At 44.2% G+C, this 26,971-nt stretch overlaps 1 protein-coding gene across 1 annotated transcript; it reads left to right on the forward strand.

The window, feature by feature from the left end:
* Window positions 1–777: 777 nt before the first annotated feature.
* Window positions 778–26,930, forward strand: LOC308277737 (ADP-ribosylation factor-like protein 5B; the record flags this gene model as incomplete). The annotated part of the gene is made up of 6 exons (XM_080717091.1): window positions 778–823; window positions 15,862–15,922; window positions 17,681–17,828; window positions 21,822–21,905; window positions 23,993–24,144; window positions 26,882–26,930. 6 exons carry the CDS (start codon window positions 778–780, stop codon window positions 26,928–26,930), a joined length of 540 nt encoding a protein of 179 aa, XP_080573217.1.
* Window positions 26,931–26,971: the final 41 nt, after the last annotated feature.

Genomic DNA, 26,971 nt, shown 5'->3' on the forward strand with positions numbered 1-26,971 from the left:
CGCACACACACACCCTGGGGTTACTTACACACACACACACCCTGGGATTACTTATACGCACACACGCCCTGGGGTTACTTACACGCGCACACACACGCCCTGGGGTTACTTACACGCACACACACACCCTGGGGTTACTTACACACACACACACCCTGGGATTACTTATACGCACACACGTCCTGGGGTTACTTACACGCGCACACACACCCCCTGGGGTCACTTGCACGCGCACACTCACACGCACGCCCTGGGGTAACAGCCCAGCTCCGGCAGGCCCGCAGTGGGGGCCGGCTCCGTCCTCCGCGCCGTGCCCACGGCCCTGCCCTCCTTTCTGGAGGCCGCCCCGTCCCGCGTCCCGTCCCGCGTCCAGCGGTGTCCAGCGGTGTCCAGCGGTGTCCAGCGGTGTCCAGCCGCCGGGCGGGGGCTCCCCGCCGCGGGTGGGGCCGGGCGGCCTCTGAGCCCCGCCCTGCTCGGGTCTTTTCGTTGAAAGGGTTTCCGCAGTCGCGGAGGCTGGCCTCGACCTCCTGGCCCTCCGCCCGCCTCCCGCCCGCCGAGGTCCCGCGCGCGCTCACGCTCACCCCAGCCCCGTGGACGGCCCGAGCCCGACGGAGGGGAGCGCGCCCGCCCACCGGAAGTGCCGGCGCTGACGTCGGCCGACGTCACGCCGCTTCCGGCGGGGCGGGCCTGGCGGGCCGGCGGAGGGTGCGGGCCGAGGGGCTGCGGGCGGCGCGGCCCGGCGCGCTCGGAACAAAGGCTCGGCGGCGGCGGCGCAGGATGGGGCTGATCTTCGCCAAGCTGTGGAGCCTCTTCTGCAACCAAGGTGAGGCGCCGGGGTCCGGCCCGACCGCGGCGCCGAGGCTCCCCGCCGGCCGCGCGCCGTCCCTGCCTCTTCGCCCGCCCCCGGGGCTGGGGTCCCCGCCCCGCAGGCAGGGTCTGCAAACCTTGGCCGACCCGCTCCACGGGGCTGGGGTCCCCGCCCCGCAGTGATGGGAACCTTGGGCCGACCCCCTCCACGGGGCTGGGGTCCCCGCCCCGCAGTGATGGAAACCTTGGCCGACCCCCTCCACGGCGCTCGGGGTCCCCGCCCCGCAGTGATGGAAACCTTGGCCGACCCCTTCCATGGGGCTGGGGTCCCCGCCCCGCAGTGATGGAAACCTTGGCCGACCCCCTCCACGGCGCTCGGGGTCCCCGCCCCGCAGTGATGGAAACCTTGGCCGACCCCCTCCACGGCGCTCGGGGTCCCCGCCCCGCAGTGATGGGAACCTTGGGCCGACCCCCTCCACGGGGCTGGGGTCCCCACTCCACTTCATGGAAACCTTGGGCCGACCCCCTCCACGGGGTTGGGGTCCCCACTCCACTTCATGGAAACCTTGGGCCGACCCCCTCCACGGGGCTCGGGGTGCCCGCCCCGCAGTGATGGAAACCTTGGCCGACCCCCTCCACGGGGCTCGGGGTCCCCGCCCCGCAGTGATGGAAACCTTGGCCGACCCCCTCCACGGCGCTCGGGGTCCCCGCCCCGCAGTGATGGGAACCTTGGGCCGACCCCCTCCACGGGGCTCGGGGTCCCCGCCCCGCAGGCAGGGTCTGCAAACCTTGGGCCGACCCCCTCCACGGGGCTGGGGTCCCCGCCCCGCAGGGTCTGCAAACCTTGGCCGACCCCCTCCACGGGGCTCGGGGTCCCCGCCCCGCAGTGATGGGAACCTTGGCCGACCCCCTCCACGGGGCTGGGGTCCCCGCTCCGCTTCATGGGAACCTTGGCCGACCCCCTCCACGCACACGCCATTTCTTGGGCGGAAAAAAAATCGTGAATGTTTTCGGTTCTGTAAGGTGGTGTGTGTCTGTAATGAGCCCCAAAGCTTATGAGACACCCAGACGCTGAAGTCCAGAGGGCCGGGAAGTTGTAGAACCTGTTCTGAGGCAGGAGGAGATGGATGTCCGGTGCGGAGAGACCATTCCCAGGCAGGCAGAATGGCCTCTGAGTACTGGAACCCCTCTTTACACTCAGCTAGGTTCATTTTGCCTGGCGTGTATGATAACGCTGTTTTGTTTTTATGATGATACCAGTTCGTTACTGTCAATGTATCCTTTATTTGAATGTAAGAAGTGAAGGGTGAGAGTGTAATGGCTTCGGTTCACTTGTTCTGTACAGAAGACAAGTTCTTAAATATATGCACACGGAGATGTACATGTGTCCATGTATATGCATTTTCTGCAGATGAATAACACTTTCCAATGATTTCAAATTAGCCAAAATTGAACTCGCTGTGGATATAACCCATAAATTTAATATGTTTCTCAACAGTTTATATTTTCCCAACCTTGATATATAACTTTTTACTTCATCTTATTTTTGTGGTACTAGGAATTAAACTCGGGCATTCCACCTCTGAGCTACGCCTACACCCCACAACTCTATTATTACTATTATTATTATTATTATTATTATTATTATTTATTTTGCTGAACTGGGGATGGAACCCAGGAGCATTCTATCTCTGAACTACACTCCCCAGCCCTATTTTTTTATTCTTTATTTTGAAACCGGGTCTCACTGAGTTGCAAAGGTCCTCATTAAGTACCTGAGGTTGTCCACGAACCACTATCCTCCAGTCTCAGCCTCCCAAATGCTAGGATTACAAGCGTGCGCCACCATGCTTGGCTATTATTATTATTACTATTACTACTTTCAGTACAGGGGATTGAATCCAAGGGCATTCAGTGTCTGAGCTATCCTCCAGCCCTACTTTTTATTCTTTATTTTGAAACGGGATCTCACCAAGTAGCAGCGTGCCTCACTAAGTAGCTGAGGCTGGCCAGGAACCTGCGATTTTCCTGTCTCAGCCTCGCAAGTATTGGGAGTACAAGCTTGCACCACCAGGCTTAGCTTCTTGTTATATAAATTGGCTATGTAGGGGAATATTTTAATACATAATTGAAAGTGTAAGCCCTGTGTGGTGGCACATGCCTGTAATCCTAGTATTTGGGAGGCTGAGACAAAAAGATCACAGGTCGACGGACAATCTCTGCAGTGTAGCCAGGTTCTCAGCAACTTAACAAGACCCTGTTTCCAAATAAATATAATAGGAACGGGGGTATAGCTTGGAGGTAGGATGCCTGAGTTCCATCCTCAGCCCTCTCCACAAAAGTATAAAGATTAACAAAATAATCACCTGTTTATCATTGCTGTTCACTTAAGAAATAGAAATTGCCAAAGTACTTGGTTCTCTCTGTGTGTACGATCCATTTCCTTTTCTGTTTTCTTACTGTTGTGTATCTCCTTTGAAGCTTCCTTAATCAGACAGGAAAGAAGTAAAAGATGTAAAGAAAAAAATAGAGAGAAAATGTTGAAAGATATTCATGGGCTACTTTTTATAGACACATAATTGTCCAAGCCTCCTAAATTTCCATTTCTTCTTACAATTTCCCTGAGCTTTCTTGTTGGAAGTTTAGCACTGGTCACTGTCCTATCGTTTTATCTTCAGTCACTGACATTCACTCCGTCCTTAAGACGATCTTAGGATGAAGCACAGGAAGCCAGACCCTGGCCCATCTGTAGCGCGATGCTCGAGAGGAGAGACGGGGACTCAGGTTTGAGGCCAGCTTGTGGTGACTTGATGAGATCTTGTTTCAAAATAAAAAATAAAAAGGCTGGGGATGTAGCTGGGTTTAATTCCCAGCCCCACCCTCCCCAGTGTTAATTATTTAACATGTTTATATGAATGTAGTTATAGCACCAAGAAGAAAGTGATTGATTTTTCTTAGATGGCTCCTGGAAAACTTTGTAGAATAAGTTATACTTGGACCTAACGAAGACTAATATAGGAGGCTTAATAGCTAGACTGAGGGCCTACTATGCCAAAGGAGAGGAATGAAATGACTTGGTACTGTGTGCATGTGCGCGCGCGCCCCCGTGTGTACTCGCACCTGTGTTTCTTGTGTGATGTTGGAGATTGAACCCAGGGACTTTCTGCACCCCTACCCCAGCCCTTTTCTTCTTTCTTCCTTTTTTTTTGGTACTGGGGAGTGAACCAGGAGCCTTCTACCTACCACCAAGCTCCTACCGTTGTGCCCCTTTTCTTTTTCCTCCAGGGACCTTCTACCTCTGAGCCGCACCCACCCCCAGCCCTTTGGGGGGGTACTAGAGATGGAACCCGGGGCATTCTCTCTGAGGTAGACCCACACCCCTTTTTATTTTGAAGCATGCTCTTGCTGAGTTGCTGAGGCTGGCCACAAAGCTGCAGTCCTTCCCCTCCTTCCAGGCCCTTTTTATTTTTTACTTTGGAACAGGGTCACACTCAGTGGGCTTCCCTGGGCCTGGGGTCCTCCTAATCCCAAGTCCTGAGATTACAGGCCTGCTCTATGTGCCCAGCTAGTTTGATGTGTTAAGGAAGCAGAAAAGAGATTGGTTATGGCTGTAGTTTCCCTGTCTGTTGCAGATTTAGAGATGAAGCAGAGACCAGTGTCCCCAGATCACAGGCTCTGGCGCAGATGACGGCCCTGGACTGCGTGGAGCAGGCAAGGGAGCCACTGAAGAGCTTGGCCTTAGGATATTCCTCTCCTCTCCTCTCCTCTCCTCTCCTCTCCTCTCCTCTCCTCTTCTGTGTGTGTGTGTGTGTGTGTGTGTGTGTGTGTGTGTGTGTATGTGGTACTGAGGATGGAATCCAGGAGAATTCTACCTCCAAGCTACATCCCCAGCCCTATTTTATTTTATTCTTTTATTTTGAAATAGGGTCTCACTGAAGTAGCCTCAAGCCTGCCATCCTCCCTTCTTAATCCCAGTGCTTAGCAGGCTGAGACGGGAGGGTTGCAGGCTTGAGGCCATCCATGGTGACCTAGTGAGATCCCGTTACAAAATAAAGGATAAAATAGGCTAGGGTGTAGTGCGCGCACACATTTACACACACACACACACGGAATAATTTGAACACTTTTTTTTTGGCGGTACTGGAAATGAAACCCAGGAGCATTGTACCTCTTAGCTACACCCCTAGTCCTATTTTTAGTCTTTTTTATTTTTTTGAAACAGGGTCTCACTGAGTTGCAGAGGGCCTCTGTAAGTAGCTGGGCTGTCCACTAACCAGGATCCTCCAGTCTCCGCCTCCTGAATGCTGGGGTTACGGGCGAGCATGCACCACCACGCCCGGCTGATCTCATTCTTATCTTGGTCTGTACTTTTGTTTTCGGTATTCGCAAAACTACCAATCTCCGTATTTCTCATTTTCACCACTGTACACGTCTAATCCAGAAGCGCAGTTTTGTGTATTGGAATCTGCACAAGACCCTACCTTAGGCCAGTTAGATGGTGGGGGGGCGTCCTGGGATCCGCGGCAGGACGGCTCTACTAGGCAACTGATGTTAAGAGCTGCTAATCTCACCTGTGCACTCCTTTACCTTCTAATACTTCCTCACTCCTACCTCTTGTTTTTGATTTTTAGCATTGTAGCGCCGTAAGAAGCTTCTCTAGAGTGGGTGCCTTTCCAAGAATACGTGTACTAAAACGTGTTGTCCAAGTAAAGCGACCGAAAGCTTCGTAATTGCCAGGCATGGCAGCGCACTCCCATGACCTCCCGGGTACGGGAGGCTGTGATGGGAGGGTCGCAGGTGAAAACGAGCCTCAGCAACTTGGCGAGACCCTGATTCAGACAAAAAGTAGAATAAGGCAGGGGTGTCGCTCAGAACAAAATAAAACCCCACCCCTTCCTTCCTGCTTTATACTTAACTTTGATTAAGCATATTCCATAGAAATATCCTGAAAAGTTGCTTGCAAATCCATTGATTTGCTCACTTTTGAGTTATTGGGTTGTTTGTATTACGAGTGGGAAAACGTTCTTTTCAGAGTTTTAAAGCTATCATCCCAATCTCCATTTTACAGTGGTGTTGAAAACACCTACGCCATTCTGGATTTTTTAAAAACGTTTATAGTAGTTTTTATAATCTTCTGTCTATCCTTGGTGTTTTTGGTTACTTGTCATTTCTTTTCACTTCTCTGGGCTGTCTGGAGCTTTGCTCAGCTGGTTGTCGTTTATAATCCCTGACCTTGGGAAGCGGAGACAGGAGGACCTCAGGTTCAAGGCCATGCTCAGTACAGTGAGACTCGCAGCAACTTAGGGAGACCCTGCTTCAAACTAAGAAAGTAAAATAGGCTTGAGAGTGCATCTAAGAGGTAGAATGCCCCTGGGTTCAATTCCCAATACTAAAAAAATACGATGTATTTTTACATAGAAAAATAGAATCTTTTGATTCTGGGGAATTCTTGTAAAATTTCTCTTAAGCCGGGCATCTTGGCACATGCTTGTAATCCCAGCATTCGGGAGGCAGAGACTGGAGGATCGCCTGTTGCTGACAGCCTCAGCTACTTAGTGAGGCCCTTCGCAACTCAGCGAGACCCTATTTCAAAAATAAAATTAGGACTAAAAAACAGGGCTGGGGGTGTAGCTTGGAGGTACAGTGCCCCTTAGTTCCATCCCCAGTACTGCAAAAAAAAATTTTCTCATATAATTTTTTCTTTTTGAAAATACTATTAGTCATTGTGCTACACCGATGATCAAAGGTTGTTCTCTAGTGTGTTCCGTTTTAATTTACCGTTTTCTGGGTTATTTCCTTTGTCCAGTCCTCCCATTGAATATTTTGGATTAGCTGCTGTTTTTCATTTGTTATGAAGCGTTTTCTAATTTGCTGTTAGTTGTTCTTATGGCACTGTTTTATGAACACTGTCTTTGTTCAATTTCTTTGAGGTTTTCTTCTGTTCTTTAATTTTCTGTTTCTGTATATCTTGATGTAGCCGTTCACATTGGAAACCCCCGCATCTAAGTAAATCCACTGCGTGGATATAACTGCTGTTTTGTTTATTCATCTCCATCTTGCTGGGCTTGATACAATGAATACCCTTAGAACTTGTAGACATATTTTCATTTCTCTCAAAGTCAGTATGCAGGAGTGCAATTTTTCGATCAGAATAGATGCATTCGTTTTATAAGAAATTGCCAGCTTATGTTTGAAAGTCCTGCCGTCTCTATACTCAGCACAGTGTTGGGAGTTCTGCTTGTTCTGCTTCCTTGCCAACATTTGGTGTTGTCAGTCTCTTTAATTTTAGACATTCTGTGTGATGTGCAGTGGGTCTCATTATAGCTTTCATTTGCATTCCCCTGTGTGCCCCTTCTTGTTCTTCCCATTTGTGTCATTTGTATGTGTTCCTCTAAAGGCCATTCACATTCATTGCCCATTTTTAAATTTTTTGATCTTTTTATCATACAGTTTTTGGTATTATTAATATATCCTGAAATAGAGTACTGCATTAGATACGTGTTTTGTAACTATTTTCCTTTAATCCTTGGCATCCCCCCCCTTTGTAGTGCTGGGGATTGACCCAGTGTTTCCTGTGCGTTAAGCAAGTGCTTTTCTCCTGATTCTGTTCATTCCCTCCCTCCCTCGTTTCCCTCCCTCCTTCCTTCCTTCCTTATTTTGTGCTGGTATTCAAACCAAGAGCATTCTACCTCCAAGCTGCACTCCCAGCCCCCATTCTTCCTCCAAGCTACACTCCCAGACCCCTTTTATTTCCTTACTTTAAAACAGGGTCTCCGCTGTTGCTGAGGCCAGTCTCACACCCGAGGTCCTCCTATCAAATTCCCTAAGCACGTGCCGCACACCCGTCTCCCTTGCTTGTTTTCTCAATGGGGAATTTTCGGAACAATTTTTATTTTGAAGTTTTGTTACTCAAAAAAAAAAAAAAAAGAACCTCACTTGTTTCCCTGATAAGACATGGAGTCTGAGCTTTTTTCCAAATACAAATGATCCTATGAGCGTGTGCACGCCTGTCTGGCGTTGACGCGCTGTCTATCCCTAGGCCAGGCTGCACCACCGCGTTGGCTTTGGCTCTGTGGTCCCTTTGAAGTTTGGTGCTGAGAGTCCGCCAGCCTCGCTTTGTTAATCTTGCATGAAATGATTTCAGGTATTTTCTCGCAATCAATCCTGCCATTAATTTCCTTCCCCTGCTCACTTTGCCCTTTTTTCAGGAATGAGCTTTTTAAGGATGGGACATTGTATCAATGGCCTTTTGTCTTTTTTCAAATATGAACATCTAAATGCTATAAATGTTCCTCTTATGTACTGCTTTAGCTTTTTTTTTTTTTACCAATTTTAATGTTTTGTATTTCAGTATTCAGTTTGAAGTATTTTTATGTGATTCTGACCTATGGATTATTTATGAGTATGTTATTTATTTGGCAAGTATTTTCTGTTTTATAGATAGCATGCACCATTACACCCAGCTTAGTTTTGATGCTTTTAATTTCCATCTAGTGTAATTGCCCTTTAATTAAAACTCTAGTATTTCTTGTAATTTTATATAGTTTTATGTTATGTCATAGCTCTTTTGGTGATTAATCTTTTGTCTAAAAATGTCCTTTTTATTTTATTTTTTTATTTTTTGCAGTACTTGGGATGGAACTCAGGGGCATTCTACCTCCAAGCTACACCCCTAGCTCTATTTGAAACAGGGTCTCACTAGGTTGAGGAGGGCCTCACTTAGTAGTTGAGGCTGTCCTCAAACTGCGATCTTCCTGTCTCAGCCTCCTAAATGCTGGGGTTACAAGCGTGCGCCACCACGCCTGGCTCCTTAGTTTGTGTTTTGAGACAAGGTCTTACTAAGCTGCCCTAGAACTTGAGGTCCTCCTGCTTCAGCCTCCCAGTAAAGGGATTGCAATCCAGGCGTCCTGTTGAAGCCGTTTGTCGGTACTTTTACTCTTGAGTAGAGGATGCTCCTTTGTTATGTCTTTAGGGTCTTCTTTTGTTCCAGTTCTGTGGCCCTGTAGTGTGACCACCTTAGACTCTTTGTTCCTCTTGCTTTTCTACATCTAAACCCTTTGGCTTACCAGCTTACGTGTCTTCTACCTAATTAGAGACTATTCCTCACTGTTGTGACTGGTAAGGTTCAGTTTTGCCTCACTAGTGGGGAGCATGAAATTGGAGACCATTAGCCAGACATACAAAGTAGAGTTACCAGTAAAGTTTGCATTCCTATATCCACACTCTTTAGTAATATTTTATTATTTACTCTTTTTCTTTATTGTTTTAGTATCAAATACTACTAGTGAATAGTAAAGCTGGGTGTAGTGGTGCATGCCTATAATCCCAGTACTTGGGGAGGCTGAGACAAGAGGATTGTCAGTTTAAGGACAGCTCAGCAGTATGGCTGAGACCTAGTGAGACCCCGTTTCAAAACAACAACAAAAACCTTGGGGTGTAGCTCAGAGGTCTAAATCCCTTTGGTTTGAATCCCCAGAAATGGTAAATTTACTTATATTTACTATTTTTGTAGCAAACTGTTGCGACTAAATTGAGCGCTTAAGATCTAGAACATGCCTATCTTTTCCCTTAGATCTAAACTTCTTAAGGACATGTAAATATGCTACATTCAATCATTTTTAAACATATAAAATAATACAGTTGAGGAGTCAACAGTAAGATCTCTTTAAGCACTGTATTTAGTGACGTGGTGTGTGTTGACAGATGGCCAGGAGGCAGCGCCTACCTCAGTCGTTAGAGCTGCACCTCCACGCCAGGTCACCCTGGACGTTACTCGGCCCAACACTCAGCTCTCCTTACCAGTAAGATGAGGAATGCCGACATCTCATATAGAATAGCTGTTAAGATGAACTTACGTATGTATGTAAGATACTTGGAGCGGGACTGTAACATGTCTTTAATGACTTTTTCCTTAGCTGAGAGTTGTATTCTAGATTTCACTTATCTTGAAGAATATGACCATGACCACATGGTATCTGTGACTTCATCTTGGAGTATTACCATGACCACATGGTATCTGTGACTTCATCTTGAAGAGTATGACCATGACCACATGGTATCTGTGACTTCGTACTACTGCTGCTGCTTTCTACGTGCTTGTTGAAGTACTAGAAGATTCCTGAGAGCAAAGTCCTTGCCTTGCTCATCTTAGTCACAAGTATCACAGAGGCGGGCATTTAATGAACTCACCAAATACTGAATTGTTGAATCATCAGATTTACATTGCTGCTCTGAAAAAAATGAGGGATCCAGGACTGTGGCTAGAGTGGGTACAGAATTGGGGAGAGAGGGTAATCAGTTAATACAGAAAGAGCAAGGGAACAAGTTCTGCCTTTCCTTGTGTTCTTATCTCTGTTTACTCAAGCAAATTACTTAACACTGTAAGACCTCACGCTCTATTTATAAATATAAAACAAGGTGGCCCAAGGTACTAGTTTTGTGCTTTTTTGGAGTTCTGGGCTCATCAGAGGTCCATTTGTACATTTGTGGATGAAGTGTGAGAGGCAGGAGCTCATCTCAAGAGGTGTGGTCTCTTCCAGAGTTCAACATCTTAGGATTCTCTAGTTAATATATGGAAGGGTAGGGGATTGAGGGGCTTCTTTTCAGGAGTCAGATTTCTTTATGGGCTCATGAGTGTTATTTGGGCTTTTAAGTTTCAGATTGTCATATTTCAGATTGTGATTCTCTGATGTTCTACTACTTCCTCCTTTACAATATAAACCTCTATTCAATAAATGCAGTTTCCCAAATTTGCTGTATCACCAAATTTGGTATTTTAAAATTTAGTTTGGTTGCATACACAGCAAGATTTGTTTTGGTTACGTAACAGGGTTGGCGCAGATACTACAAAGTAGAAGGTAGCAGTTCCTATTTCATGGTATCTTTCTTCTGTATTAAAACGAAGGTATTGCCGGGCGTGGTGGCGCACACTTGTAATCCCCGCGCTTGGGAGGCGGAGACAGGAGGATCGCGCAGGTTCGAAGCCAGCCCCGCTGGCTTAGGAGACCCTGTTTCCTAATAAGAAAAAGTATAAAATAGGTCTGGGAGTGTAGCCCGGAAATAGAAGGGCTTCCAGGAACCCCAGTACCACCACACACACACAAAAATAAATACATAAAATAAAATGAAGGTCTTGTCACTTTCCCATGTTTTACATACGTTTTAATGTGCTAGAATCATTGTTGATACGTTTCACAGTTATCATCATTTAATACTATTTAGCACTTCTCTAACGCTCCCTTCCCAAGGTTTAGTCTGTTTTGCTTCATTTGATATTCTATACTAAAGCTGAAAATTCTTTGTTTAGTTTAAAAAAATGTAGGGGAAATTTTTTCTTTCTCTGATCTTTCACATTTTGGGGGGGTTGCCTATTTTATTTTATTTTTTTATTTGGAAACAGGGTCTCTTACGCCAGCGCGGCTGGCTTCGAACCAGCGTGATCCTCCTGTCTCTGCCTCCCAAGCGCGGGGATTACAAGTGTGTGCTGCCACGCCCGGCTTTTTCATATTTTTTTAAGAGTTCCTGGTTTTCTTTTTTATTAGCCTTTTTTTTTTTAACCTGAACTGATCTACAGTGTGTAGTAATAGTTCTTCCTAATTTCTTTTGGCTCTTTATACTTTATGTCTTTATGCACTAGTTATCGCCCCCACCCATATATGTTTTTAAAGAAATTCAAAAGAACACCACGGTCAAGACTACAGAGAAATTTCTTGATTCAAGTCAAACAAAAACTGTTGTTGGCCCTTTTCTTCATTTAATATAAAGAAACATGAGTCATGTTGGGGTTTGGAGATGCATAGATTAGTAGCACTGGAAGATTCTCTCAGCTCTTTGCTGGTGGAAAGGGTACTCTGGTTTTTTTTTTTTTTTTTTCTAGGGCAATTAAACTTTGATTTTGGGGACAAATTCTTTCTCACCTTCAATTGAGACTGACTTGAACCATAGTATGAACATCAGAAAATATAATAGTACAAACCCATAAGCATCTTTCCACATTTGCTTTAGTTAACCCATTCTGTCCTATCATCCTATAGCCAGAACACTTAGGAAAACTACAGTGAATAATTGTAGGTGTCCTGTCTGTTGGAAGATGGGGCATAATGGGTTAACTGTGGCAGATGAGGGAAGTTGTTTGTACCAGTGCGGCTTTACAAAATATCTTTTTCATACTTTACATAGCTTAGCTGCTTTTTTGCAGTTCAGTACACACTGAGGTGTGATTGGCCTATTGATTATGCCCAACCAAAAACCCAGCATATAGAACAAGCATGTTGCGTGTGTTTCAAGCCCGAAGGCCCCCTTTGACATCAAGAAGCACCCCAACGCTGCCTGGGAGCGTTCCCGCTGCGGGGAACGACACGGACAGCCACTGGAGCCGGCACTGCCTCAGCCGCTCGGTGGTGTGTCCGCGCAGGCGTGGCTGTGGGCACGCAGCACAGTCAGCCTTCACTCAGCGAGGAGAGTACGCACACTCACACCCGTCATGGGCTACGTTTTCCTTGGATGGATGAAACTCTGAGCTGAAATACTTGTCATCCACATTTTCGAGTGCAAACTAAGTACAGCAGCCAGTTGGAAGGAAAACTGCAGTTGCGAAGTAGACAGGTAGCTTTTGTGAACTTGTCAGTAGATGGCCTTCAAGCTTGCTTTCATTCTTACCGTGTAGATGATTTGAAAGGTATTTTTTGAGAAAGATCTAAAATAAACCTGTTATTTTGTACTTTTAAAGAGCATGTAACTGTTCCTTTTCCTGTTTTTTTTTTTTTTTTGTGTGTGTGTGTGTGTGTGTGTGTGGTACCAGGGGTTAAACCCAGGGACATTCTAGCACTGAGTTACACCCCCAGCCCTGTTTTTACTCATTACTTGAAACGGGTCTCACTAAGCTGAGGATGGTTGTGAACCTGAGATCCTCCTGTCTCAGCCTCCCAAGTACTGGGATTACAAGTGTGCGCCACCACAACCAGCTCCTGTTGATTTTCTTTTTTAACTTACAGATTAGTGTTGTTAATGATAATTTTAACCTTCATCATAAGGCTGAATTGGAATTGTATGTTCTGCTGGAATTGCCAGAAGTCCCTGTCAGTGTAAGGTAGGCAAAAGGAACGCAGAGACCCGTTCCATGAAGTTACGTGTAGAGTCGGTGTGCCGTTCATCCCTAGGGTCTGCTGTTCCTTCATTCACACTGGGACCAGCCTTTCCCAGTGATGCATTGTTTATGAGTTCTGTCTTCAGCCTTTAGTACCATGGTCATTATCATAATAACAAATGTGAAGCAGGATTGTTTGAAAATGGCTCCAGGAATTCACTTGAGTGGCTTCAACAATGAACCACCTGATAATGTCCATTCTCTTTCCCAGACAGGATTATCTGCACAAAAGTTTTGCTTTTAGACCAAAGGTTTCCTTCTCATTTTCTCGGGAACACCATGGTCTTTAGTTGCTGGGCAGATGGAGTTTCCAGCTGTTATCAAAGTTGAAAATGCCTGATGCCAAGCATTCTGTTTGTTCTTCCACTGATAAGCGTGCCCTTGTTTTTGTACTCTAAGGAAGAATAAACAGGGTAGCACATCAAGATTGGCTCCATTAGAAACGAGGAAATATATTGGGGGTTTGGTACTGGGGTTTGAATCTAGGGGCGTTCTACCTCCAAACTGCACTCCAAGCCCCTCCCCTTAAATCATTGTTTTATTTTTCGTGGTGCTTGAGATGGAATCCAGGAGCGTTCTACCTCCGAGCTACGCCCCCAGCCCTTTTTAAATTTTTATTTGAAATGGTCTGAATTGAGAGCCTTGCAAGTTGCCAAGGCTGGCTTTGAATCTGTGACCCACTTGTCTCAGCCTCCCAAGTACTGGGATTACAGGTGTCCAACACCTTGCCCAGGTTTATTTTTTTTATTTTAAAATATGTCTCACTAAGTTGGCCAAGGGGCTCACCGAGTCACTGAGGCTGGCTTCAAATGTGTGATCCTCCTGTTTCAGCCTCCCAAGTACAGAGATTACAAGTGTGCACCACTATTCTAGATGCTTCTTTCACATTTTAATAGGGCTATAATGTTACCTGTAACTACTGTTATAAACAGCTTTATGCTATTTAAGACTCATTGAGTAATTCAAAAGCTTGAATATTCATTTTGTGTGTGTGTGTGTGTGTGTGTGTGGTACTGGAGATGGAACCCAGGGGCATTCTACTTCTGAGCTATACCCCCAGCCCTATTATTTTATTCTCTATTTTGAAATGGGGTCTCACTGAGTTGCAAAGGGTCTCACTAAGTAGCTGAGGCTGGCTACAAACCTGGATCCTCCTGTGTCAGCCTCCCAAATGTTGGGATTACAAGTGTTTGCCACCACACCTAGCTTAAATTTTCAGTTTTTTAAGGGGTATATAAAAGATGACGTAATGCACACACCTGTAATCTTAGTACTTGGGAGGCTGAGACTAGAGGATCAGGTTCACAGCCAGCCTCAACAGCATGGCGAGGCCTTCCACAATTTAGTAGACTCTGTTTCATAATAAAATAGGGCTGGAGGTGTAGCTCAGAGGCAGAATGCCCTTGGGCTCAATTCCCAGTACCACATACACATACACACAAAAGGATATATAAAACTTTCTTTACATAAAAAAGGGGGAAGAGAAGCCCCAAGGGATTTCAACCACGAGTCCCACAAGCAGAACGAGTGCGTCCCAGCAGCAGACGACTGCTCTGTTGCACGAGCAGCTTCTGCGCGGTCAGTGCCCTGCTGAGCACCAAGTCCTTGTCCTGCAACAGTACGGTCAGTCCCCATGGTGTGCTGGCCATTAGGAGCTACAAGATGACTTGTCATCTCAAGAACTTGCTTGTGAATTATGGCGCATCTTTTTTTAGCCAGTGTGATAATAGGAATATGACTTGATGTTTAGCGACACATATCAGAATTTTGACATTTTTCAGGTTCTCAAGAGAAGCAGGGTTCTGATATGAAATGAGTCAAATTATTGGCTTCAGATGGTCTGTGTTCTGGTTCGGGTGGCAGCTTCCTTATGTACCCTGTGAAACTAGATTCACTAGTAGCTTTTTAGGCATTTTGCCTTACAGAAAAGAAACCAGTAGTACACTCTATAAAATGGAGATGATGGCGCATGTCTGTAACCCAAGAAATGGTGAAGGCTGGCGCAAGAGGATCACAAGTTGGAGGGCATCCCGGGCAGCTTACTGAGACCCTTGTCTCAACATAAAAAATAGAAAGGGCTGGGGTGTAGCTCCGCGGTAGAGTGCCCTGGGCTCACTCCCCAGTACAGCAGTACACACACACTCGCACACAGATTCTGTAGGGGACTTTCTTTTGCGCATTCAAAGGAGACTTCAGAATATGTACCACTTAACAGAACAGACGGCCTTACTAGGTACTCTGAAGGAAGCGCTTGTCAGTACACGGCAGCAGAGGGAGGCAAGGACTGCAGAGGACTTCGTTGTACAAAGAGCAGAAACAGCGTCTGCCCAGAAGAATTAGAGAATCCAGACTGAAAACACACGAAGAGCTGCGTCATTTCTTACATGTCTATAAAGTAATAGAAGGCAAGAAAAACTGGGTTTGAGTATGTGTGTCTTACTGACGGGAAATCACTACAGTGTTCAGTAAGAAATGAGATTTTTAAGCGAGAAGAAGAGAAAAGATCCTGGTACACGTAGATGGTAGAACTTCTACGTGTAAAACAGCCTGAGGAGGAGCTACCCTGATTAGCAGAGACTGTAAGCAAGTGTGTAAAGCAGGCAGTTTTTAAACTTATATTTTAGGTCATATTGTCATTTGATTCATATTTGGATACGATGCCCAAACTCAGAAGTGACTGTGTTCTTCTGTTCCCTGCTGACCCACGTCCTTTTACAAGAGAACTAAGTAGAGAGCCTCCTCATGGTCTCAGGGGGACAAGTCCTGAGCAGCATCAAGTTCTCCATGACAGCCCAGTAGGTGACTCCCAGGAACTAGTTGAGATTAACAAGCTAACTAGCAGTTATTGTTGAGTGCATATTGCAGTATGCAGCGGTACTGAATTCTGATGGTTTGCTTTCTCTTTGTAGAACATAAAGTGATTATAGTGGGACTGGATAATGCAGGAAAAACGACCATTCTCTACCAATTGTAAGTATGGCTGTTTAATCGTTTTTATTATTTTAGCTATTAAAACTTTGTTTTTATGAGTGAGAATGAGATGCCATTATTCATTTTTACAATATAATAGAAAAACGTAAACATGGTTTTTAAAGTTTTACCAAATTACAAAAGAGCAAGTTAAATTAACTTTAGTTTGCTAATGCCCCACAAATATTCTTTGTTTCCTAGCCTTAAAGAAGAATATTACACTAAAGTAAGTGAAAGCCAGTTGTAGTCCTGGGATGCAGCGGTAGTGGGTTCCACTGAGTCCATGGAAGCAGCCTGAGCTCTCCGAGAAGCTGCTCTTGTCCTCATAGCTGTGGACTTGCTTAGCATAGCCAGGCCTGTCTGCAGCAGTGGTGTCAGAATGCTGCTTTTGGTAGCTTGGAAAAGGGAGAGGTTAAAAATTTGAGGGGATACATCAATATTTATCTTTATGGAAATTGTCGCAGCTCATCAGTCCTTGCCCAGGATGGCCCGTTATCCTTTCAGGGCCAGTGCAGTGTAAACGTGGCGGGCACCTCTGTGGCCCAGGCATTTGAAGACATGTCCTGAAGTTCCCCACCTCATTGCACAGTCCTTGACTCCTCCCATCTCATTTGCATAAAAGTGCCCAAGTCAGCTCTTGATCACATGCATTCGAGTCATCAAGAATCCATGTCATGAAGCCCTGGGTTCAGTGCCCAGTACACAAAAGAAAAAAGGGAGAAAAAAATACATCAGTCTCTAGCTCACCAAAAATATTCACCTAGGTAATGCTTCACACAAACTTCACCTAATTTTCTAACGTTAACACCTTATGGCTTGTTTCAGAGTTGAACAGCTTCTTGCTTTTTTTTTTTAAAGAATCTTTATTTACTGGCTATTACATATTTTAATATGACTCAGCCTTTAAATAAGTATGAACATATCAGAAACTTCTCATCTTTATTGGAATAATTTTGCATTTATATATATTTTTGCATCAGAACTCAAGGTTGTAAGCCTTTTCCAGCAGTGCTGTTGTGTGACCAGCAAGTGCCCGAGTGTTGAGTGGATGAAGGCGCTTGACAGGTTTGGGCAGCACGAGTGCCGTGAGCCTGGAGCCTCGTCTCCAGTGCCGCAGCGAGGTCCGTGCGCCTCAGCTGATCCCTGGCAGAGTTGCAGCTCTCACCTGGAGACACACTTCTTTTTTTTTTACTTTATTTCTCTCACTTTCTTGAGGAGCACTGGGAATTGAGCCCGGGGCGCTTCACCGCTGGGCTGTGTCCCCAGCCCCTTTTAATTTTTGTTTGTGAGACGTGGTCTCCCTAAATTGCCCGGCCGGCTGGCCTGCACTTGTCCTCCTGCCCTCAGCCTCTGAGCAGCTGTGATCAGGCACACGTGGTTCCCCAGAGGTGCTCCTTAATACGGAGAGCTGCTCTTCAGTGCTCTCCACCGGGCAGGCATTGGCATCAGCCCATTGAAAACTTGTTCCCTCGGCATGGAGCATCGGTGCCGACTGACTCGAGGCTTGGTGGCGCTGGAATGACGTTTTGCGCTCGGAAGTACATATCAAGTCTGCAGTTGATTCCATTAAAAACATCGCCAGGAGCCATTCTTTATTTACCTCTGTGTTTGCACAGATGTTCTCCAAGTGTGTATTTTTTATGCCAACAATTACTGTTTTGGTGCAAATAAGGAAGGGTAATTTATTTTTAAAACACAGAGATAAAACTTGCTTCGGGCTCACGATTCATAGTTTCTGTGATGTCTGTCTTCAAACAGCTTAATGAATGAAGTGGTCCATACTTCTCCAACCATAGGAAGCAATGTTGAAGAAATAGTGGTAAAGAACACTCACTTTCTCATGTGGGATATTGGTGGTCAAGAGTCGCTGCGGTCCTCCTGGAATACGTATTACTCCAACACAGAGGTATGCTAAGACTACTGTAGAGTTTTAATTAAGAAGAACCAGAGTAAACAGACAATAGACTATAAATAAGAAGAGTAGCAGTGGCTTTCTAGTAAGATTCTTTTTTGTAAGGAATTCAGATTTTCAAATAGAAAAGGCAGATAAACGTATTGGGAGGTATTATAAGCTGTCCATCCTTACAGTAGTACTCTGATAGTTCAAAGTGCTGGGGAAGTTTGACAGTAAGAAGAATTCTCTATCTCTGAGCTCTCAGAGTTTTGTAAGAGGTCTTAATTACAGAAAGAGTAAATTATTTGAAACACACACACTTTTTTGGGGGTATGAAGATTAAAACCCAGGGACATTCTACCTCCGAGTTACACCCCCAGCTCTAGTTTTTAATTCTCTAATTTGAAACAGGGTCTCACTTAGTTGTGAAGGGCCTCGCTAAGTAGCTGAGACTGGCCACAAACCTGGGATCCTCCTGTCTCAGCCCCCCAAGTACAGGGATTATAAGCGTGCGCCACCACGCCCGGCTTGAAGTATATTTTAATATAATATTTTTGTTGGTACTAGAGATTGAACCCAGGGGCATTCTACCTCTGAGCTACACCCACATCCTATTTTACTTTTTATTTTGAAACTCTTATTACATTGCAGATAGCCTCACTAAGTTGCTAAGGCTGGCCTCGAACCTGCAATTCTCTTGTCTCAGCCTCCCAAGTACTGGGATTATAAGCATGACCCGCCATTATTGGCTTAATATTTTATTTTATTTTTTAATAACATAAAATTAATATTTAAAATTTTGATGATGTTGCTATAATTTTTCTTTGTGAAGAGTTACACTTAACCAATTTTAATTTCTAAAATGAAACCTTATAAAATTGGAGTTGAATGAAGAAAAGTGCAGTGCAAAAATATTTGGTTTAGAAAGTTGACTTAAAAATATTCTTCTAGACTTAAAATTGTGTAAGCATCTGTGTGCATACGTTCTAATGCAGTGTGTAAGTAGTAATTAAGGATGGCATATTACAGATACTCAGCTCTTATGGCAGCACTTAATTATTTGGGTGTTGAAGGAAGCAGAAGAGGCTGGTAAGTATGATGGTTATAGATTAGCTTAATATAGGTTATCTTAATTTGTACAATAAAATAACATTCTGAAATTATATGCTAGAGAGTAACAGAACAGTAACAGTTCCGCACATGGCTTATTTGACCAGGATAGATACTTTTGACAGCTCACAGTTAACTCCTGTGAAAGGCGCTGTTTCTTTGATAAATAGGTCAACGTTAACTTGAGCTGATGGAAGTGTGGTAAAGCATTTCAGAAGGGTAGTTTTGAAACTGCTGCAATTCTGAAATACCTGGCCTAGTCCTGAAAGAGGTACACTATTACTGACATCATATGCAAGACACATTCTTTTTTATATACTTTTATGGGTGCGTTGGAGTCTCAGAGCGATGGTGACATCAGGCACCCAGCCCTTGGCGGCTGGCTCCCGGCTCCCTCTGCGGTCCCTCCCCACCCCGTCCAGGGTATTGGGATCGACACTGGTTTTCTAACCAACGTGCATAATAATGTCGATCAAGACTATCAGACTCCTGCAGAGAACAAAGGCTTTGATGACAGCACACCAGCTGGACACAACACGTTTGCAATCTTAGGTCCCAGGAGCTGCTGCACGTGGTGAGCACGCTGTCATCCCAGCGCTTCGGAGGCTGAGACAGGAGCATCGCAGGTTCAAGGACAGCCCCAGCCACCTAGCAAGACTCAGTGACCTCATGCCCTGTTTCAAAACACAGAAAGCAGTGGGGGCCAAGGGTGGAGCTCAGAGGTAGACTATTCTGGGATTCAGCTCCCAGCACCGCAAACAGACAAAGAAAACAAATTCCAGGCGGGGACCTCACTCTTGCCCACCCTTGCTATCCCGCTCTTTGAGCACCTTCGCCTTAGGGTGACATCCAGGAGCTGCAGCGTCTCTGCTGTAATGCCGGGGGCTCCTCGCGCCTTCGCTTGTGGCCTGACAGTCACTCCGACTATTTGGCTGTTTTCTTTTTTTTTTTTTTGCGGGTCTGGGGATGGAACCTGGGGTCCTTCTACCTCTGAGCTACAGCCCCTGCCCTATTTTTTATTCTTTATTTTGAAACCGGGTCTCACTGAGTTGCAGAGGCCTCACTAAGTAGCTGAGGCTGTCCGCGAACCGCGATCCTCCAGGTCTCAGCCTCCCGAATGCGGGGATTACAAGCGTGCGCCACCACACCCGGCTTATTTTGCTGTTTTCTGAGTTCTTCTCAGTTTATATTGAAATTCTTCTTTCTCTGATTTTAAAGTTACCTTTGTCATCTGATTCCACCCTCCTGTTTTGTTTTAGATCACCACCTTACTCTTTGTAACCTTTGGCACTTAAAACTTACCTTCTGCATAAGGTATTTGGTTCAGGGGAACTTGAATGCACTCTCTCTCTCCTTTTTTTTTTTTTTTTTTTGCAGTACTAGGGATTGAACCTGGAGCATTCTGTGTCTGAGCTATACCCCCAACCCTATTTTTTTTCTTTATTTTAAGACAAGGTCTCACTAGGTAGCTGAGGCTGGCTGCAAACCTGCCGTCCTCTCATCTCACCTTTCCAGGTACTGGGATTATAGTGTGCTACCACGCCCGGCCTACGTTGCTGAATTTTTCAAGTGTAAGACCTCGCTGTTTATGTGCCCTCCACCAGTAGATGTCCTCAGTCCTCTGGGCTCATGCCTTCTCCAGTCTCACCTGCATTTTCCTATAGCATAGTGGTGTCAGTGTATATAATTGTGCATAACTTAACACTTTGGTTTACATGTAAGTATGCATGGGCCTGGGGATGCTACGTGCCACTCACAGCCTCAGCTCCTTTTTATTATTCATTCATTTGTGAGACAGACTCTCGTTGAATTCCCCAGGCTGGCCTCGAGCCTGAGATCATTATGCCTTCATCTCCTCTGAGTGGCTGGGATTATGGGCATATGCCACCACCTGTGCCTTATTTATTAGTTTTTCAAAATATGTTTATTATTTTCTTTCAAATTAGCTTCTCTTTGTAATAAGCAGAAGACTGTCATACATAAATAAGTAACCAATTACTGATGGCTTAAATGAATATTATAGAGTATCTTAAAGTTTTAGTGAATGAAGCTGGGCGTGGTGGCGCACGCTTGTAATCCCTGCGCTTGGGAGGCAGAGACAGGAGGATTGCACAGGTTCGAAGCCAGCCGCGTTGGCTTAAAAGACCCTGTTTAAAAAAAAAAAAAAAAATATATATATATATATATATATGTATGTATGTATGTATGTATGTATGTATGTATGTATGTTTGGGAGTGTAGCCTGGAGGTAGAAGGATTCCATCCCCAATACCACCAAAAAAACAGAAAAAGTTTTAGTGAAAGAGTATTATTTTAAGTTATGACTTTTTTTTTTTTTTTTTTTTTTTTAATAGTACTGGGGATGGAACCCGGGGCATTCTACCTCTGAGCTACACCCCCTGCCCTATTTTTTATTTATTGTGAAACAGCTCACTGAGTTGCAGAGGGCCTCACTAAGTAGCTGAGGCTGTCTGCGAACCGCGATCCTCCAGTCTCAGCCTCCCAAATGCTGGGATTACAAGCGTGCGCCACCACGCCCGGCCCAATTTCCTACTTATTTTTAAAAACTACTTTGGATTACCCACATTTGAAAACAAATGTTACTATTACACAGTATTATGTACTCTGGCAAGGAGCACCTCTCTAAAAAACATAAACTTGCTCACAGTATTTGTTTATTGAAGTTATAAGCTATCAGATTTTTATTATTAACATTTTTATCTTACTGCTAGATGACATTCAGTACTGTATAAACCCTTTGTGATTAAAAAAAGGCCTCACGTGCTCTGCAGTAATTATGATGCCATCGGGAAAAACTACTTCTCACTTCAGGAATTTAGAAGGAAAGTTTGTGACCTCCCATTTCATTTTCTTTCATTTTAACTTGTTTTCTAGTTCATCATTCTTGTTGTTGATAGCATTGACAGGGAACGACTAGCTATTACGAAAGAAGAATTATACAGAATGTTGGCTCATGAGGTAAGTGTTGAAAGCAAATCTTTAAAAATTAATGGAGTAACATCTGTACATTACTTTTGATTTTTTACAAAGGAATATGCAGTGATGGCTTCTTCATCATTAGTAAAACTGAAGTCTTGACAAAAAATCTCACTACTTTTGCAAACTTACAAAACTAACACAACTTGTAGAATGCTGCTATTACTGCAGTGATTTTTCAACTTAGGCACTCCTAAGTTTGGTAAATTCAGTTAAGAAAAATGAAAACTTAAGTATCTTTTCTACAGGAGTTTATAATAACTGAAAGTTTTAAAATGTGTAACTTGAGATCACTTAATTCTAAATATTTGAGCTATACAAAATAGTCAAACACTTTCATGTACCATTTAACATAAGGTACGAAATATCTTATATATTTCAGACTTTTTTAAATTTATTTTTTGCGGGTCTGGGGATGGAACCCAGAAGCATTTGACCTCTGAGCTAAACCCCCTGCCCAATTTTTTATTCTTTATTTTGAAACAGGTTCTCACTGAGTTGCAGAGGGCCTCACTAAGTAGCTGAGGCTGTCTGCAAACCATGATCCTCCGGTCTCAGCCTCCCAAATGCTGGGATTACAAGCGTGAGCCACCACGCCCAGTTTATTTTAGACTTTTTTGATCAGATTTTCTTCTTCCCTCAGAGGTTATTAGTGTCCTCAAAATAGTGTTTATTATTCCTATGCTAGTTTTTATACTTTTGCTACATTTTATTTTAGTTGTGTGTGTGTGGTACTAGAGATTGAACCCAACAGCATTTTACCTCCGAGCTAACACCTCCAACCCTATGTTATTTTTTATTTGGAAACAGGGTCTCACTAGGTTGCTGAGAGCCTCACTAAATTGCTGAGGCTGGCAGAGAACCTGTGATCCTCCAGGCTCAGCCTCCCAGGCACTGGGATTACAAGCAAGAGCCACTGGGCCTGGTTCTTTTGCTCCATTTTAATGTATCAAAATTGTTCCTATAATATTATAAGAGTATCTTTCTGTAACTTACACTTTTTTTCTCATTGAGTTGAGATTTATCCATGTTAATAGAAATGGCTTTAGTTCATTTCTTGTAACAGTATTTTGGTGATATAATATTTTGGAGATATAGTATTCCACTGTGTGAATTTACCACAGTTGATCTGTTCTTCTGTTAACCACTTAGGCTATTTGTAACGTTTTATAGTTAAAAACAACACTGCAGTGTCACATACAAAGACTAATAAATAGTAAGAATTGATCCTGGCATGGTGGTGCACGCCTGTAATCCCAGCATCCAGATGCTGGGACAAGAAGGATCTCGGTTCACGGACTGCTTAAGCTACTACTTAGTGAGGCCCTTTGCAACTCAGTGAGAACCTGTTTCAAAATAAAAAATAATTTATTACTGGGAATGTAGCTCAGAGGTAGAATGCCCCTGGGTTCCATCCCCTGTACTGGGGGGAAAAAACAGTATGAATCGGCTCAGCTTCTACGTCCAGTAAAAGCGCTGTAGTATTTGGCAAACTACTACTGTATTAATCATTACAATACTGAGCATACAATCTTAAGTCTGTATTAGAGACTTTAGATTTTTCTTTTCATTGTGACCCATTTTGCCCAAAAGTAGAAAAAATAACTTTTATCTGTTTTATGTTAGTTTGTCTTTATTAGGCTAAATCATTAAATTTTGGTTGAGATTAAATATTAGTACCTGATCATTTTATTTATTTACTTATTTTTTATTTTGTGGTATTAAGTGTTGAACCCAGGGACATTCTACCTTCAAGCTACCCCCATCCTTTTTTTGTTTTTGTTTTTTGAAATAGATCTTGCTAGGTTGCTAAGACTCATTGAGTTGCCGAGGATAGTTTTGAACTCGCAGTCCTGTCTTAGCTTCCCAAATAGTAGATTATAGGCAGGCATGTAGCACCATGCCAAGCTGGATGTAACCTATTATTTTAAATTAGGGGCATTTCATTCAAACTGTCTAGTTGGGTATGTTCTCCCCCACCCCTTTGTTAGTTTGACTTACGATGTTCCACTGTACTAATTTTTAGTTAGTAGAGATTAATTAGTAGAGATATTTTGTGTTGGTTACAGGACTTAAGGAAGGCTGCAGTCCTTATTTTTGCAAATAAACAGGATATGAAAGGGTGTATGACAGCAGCTGAGATCTCGAGATACCTCACCCTCAGCTCAATTAAGGACCACCCATGGCACATCCAGTCCTGCTGCGCTTTAACAGGGGAGGGGTAAGTGCTCAGTCAGCGCAAGGTGCTTTCAGGTTTCCTTCATCTTCTAAGCACACTTGTTTCCTTCTTGGAACACACACACACACACACACACACACACACACACACACACACACACACTGGGGACTCAGATTTCTTTCATCTTTTTTTGGGGGGGGGTCTGGGGATGGAACCCAGGGGCATTCAACCTCCGAGCTACACCCCCTGCCCTAGTTTTTATTCCTTCCTTCCTTCTTTTTGGTGGTACCAGGGTTCCTGGAAGCCCTTCTACCTCCGGGCTACACTCCCAGACCTTTTTTTATACCTTTTTATTTGGAATCAGGGTCTCTTAAGCCAGCGCACACGGCTGGCTTCGAACCTGCACGATCCTCCTGTCTCCACCTCCCAAGCGTGGGGATTACAAGCGTGCGCCACCACCCCAGTTTATTCTTTATTTTGAAATAGGGTCTCACTGAGTTGCAGAGGGCCTCATTAAGTAGCCGAGGCTGTCTGCGAACCACGATCCTCCAGTCTCAGCCTCCTGAATGCTGGGATTACAAGCGTGCGCCACAACGCCTGGCTTTTTTCCATCTTTTTGAGCAAACTTGTTTTCTTCTTGGAACACACACACACACGTATATACTGGGGATTGAACCCAGGGGTATTATACCTCGGAACTATATCCTCAGTTCTATTTTATGTTTTAGTTTGAAACAGGGCCTCACTAAGTGCCTGAGGCTGAACTTCAAACCTGCGGTCTTCTTGGCTCAGCCTCCCGTGTACTGAGATTGCAGGCCTGCACTGTCGTTCCTGATTGAATTGTGTGTGTGTGGGGGGGGTTACAGGGGATAGAACCCAGGGACATTCTACCTCTGAGCCACACCTCTAGTCCTATTTTTTATTCTTTATTTTGAAACAAGGTCTCACTAAGTAGCTGAGGCTGTCTGCGGCCCTTGATCCTCCCGTCTCAGCCTCCCTAATGCTGAGATTGCAAGCGTTTGACACCACACCTGACCTGTTGGTTCTTAATTTTTACTGTTACTTATATTTGTTTTGGGCCCTGGAGATTAAACTCCTAGGGCCTTTCTACCTCTGAGCAATATCCCAGCCCTATTTTATTATTTAATTTCAAAACAGGATCTCACTAAGTTAAAGATGTCCTCGCCAAATTACTGAGGTTGGCTCCAAACCAGTGAGCCTTCTGTCTCAGCCTTTCGAATACTAGGATTATAAATGTGCATTACCACGCCCAGCTTAGATTTTTTCTTTTGTATTGTGTCTCATCTTAGATGGTTGAAATAACTTTTCTTTTTTTTACTTGTTTATTTTTTTGTAGTACTGGGGATTGAACCCAGGGACATTCAACTTCCAAGCCACACCCCCAGCCCTATTTTATTTTTATTTTGAAACAGTCTCACTAGGTTGATAAGAGTCTCAGTGCTTGCTGAAGCTGCTCTTGAAACTGCAATCCTCTCGTCTCTGTCTCCCAAGTATGGGGTTATAGGTGTGGGCCACCATGCTCACCTTTCTTCTTAACTTTTAACGTAAATATGTTTTCTCAAAAAAAGTTAATAATGGTGGGTTACGCATACTTTTTTTAGTGTGTGGGAGGCTGAGATAGGAGAAAACACAAGGCAATTAAATATATGTATGTATGTATGTATGTATGTATGTATATATATATTTTCTTTTTTGATACTGGGACTGAGCCCAGGCACTCTTTAGTGCAGAGCTACATTTCCACAGCTTCCTTTTTCTTTTTTTTTTTTTAATTTAGAGACAGAAACTCACTCATTGGTCAGGCTGGCCTCAGAGTTGAGTTCCTCCTGCCCTAGCCTACTCAGGATTGCCTCCTGAGTAGCTGAGTAGTACAGGCGTGTGCCACTATGCTTGGCAGTAATAAATGTTTGAATTACGTTTTCACAACCCCAGTTTTTGTTCATTTGTTGTTATCATTTATTAACTGAAAGAGAAGTATAGTATTGCCTGAATTAAAACGAAATCTTTAAAGAGATTGAACATTTTCTGCAAGGATTTGAACCTAATCTCCTGGCTTTCGTAAAAGCCCATTTCCTTTTAGGAGGCATACTTGTAGACAAGAAACATATGAGATGAATACCTCTGTGGCATATTCCTCGCTTCCTAAGGATTCGAATGTGGACATCAGGCGGGTGGAGCTCCGTGTGTCAAATGTGGTCAGGACAGCTTCTGGCGAGGCACTTATTTATGTTTATAATCAGCTGGCTAGTTTTCCACCATCAGCATGATGGTAGTTTGTATACCCATAGAGCTGTCCTTTGAGAACTAGAAGGATATGTTAAAGTCCTTATTTTTCTGTAGTTGTGTCAATTAGACAATATTGATTGCAAAACTGTATTTTCAAGATGAAACTAGCTGGGTGTGGTGGTGCCCCACACCTGTAATTCCAGGACTTTGGGAGGCTGGGAAAGGATTGCAGGTTTGCGACCAGCCTTAGCAACTTAGGGAGAGTCTCAGTAACCTAGCAAGACCTGCTTCAAAACAGAAATAGAAAGGCTGAGGGTGTGGCTCTGAGTTAGAAGGCCCCTGGGCTCAATTTCCAGTACAGTGAAAAAAGAAAAAAAATCCACTTATTATGGTGTTGCTTGAATATTGTCACTAAAGTTGTGTAAATAATGATCGTAGTACTAACTTTTGGGTAAGGCTTAAAATTAAGAAGTATACCTTTCAGTTTTTAAGCATAACCTTTTTAATTTTGAAAATGCTTTTTTTTGTTTAGGTTGTGCCAGGGTCTCGAGTGGATGACCTCTCGAATTGGTGTGAGATGACTTCTTAGCATGACAAAGACTGCTCTATTTACTCTATGACG

The sequence above is a fragment of the Muscardinus avellanarius genome, assembly GCF_963383645.1.
Source record: "Muscardinus avellanarius genome assembly, chromosome: 20".
Classification (NCBI taxonomy): domain Eukaryota; kingdom Metazoa; phylum Chordata; class Mammalia; order Rodentia; family Gliridae; genus Muscardinus; species Muscardinus avellanarius.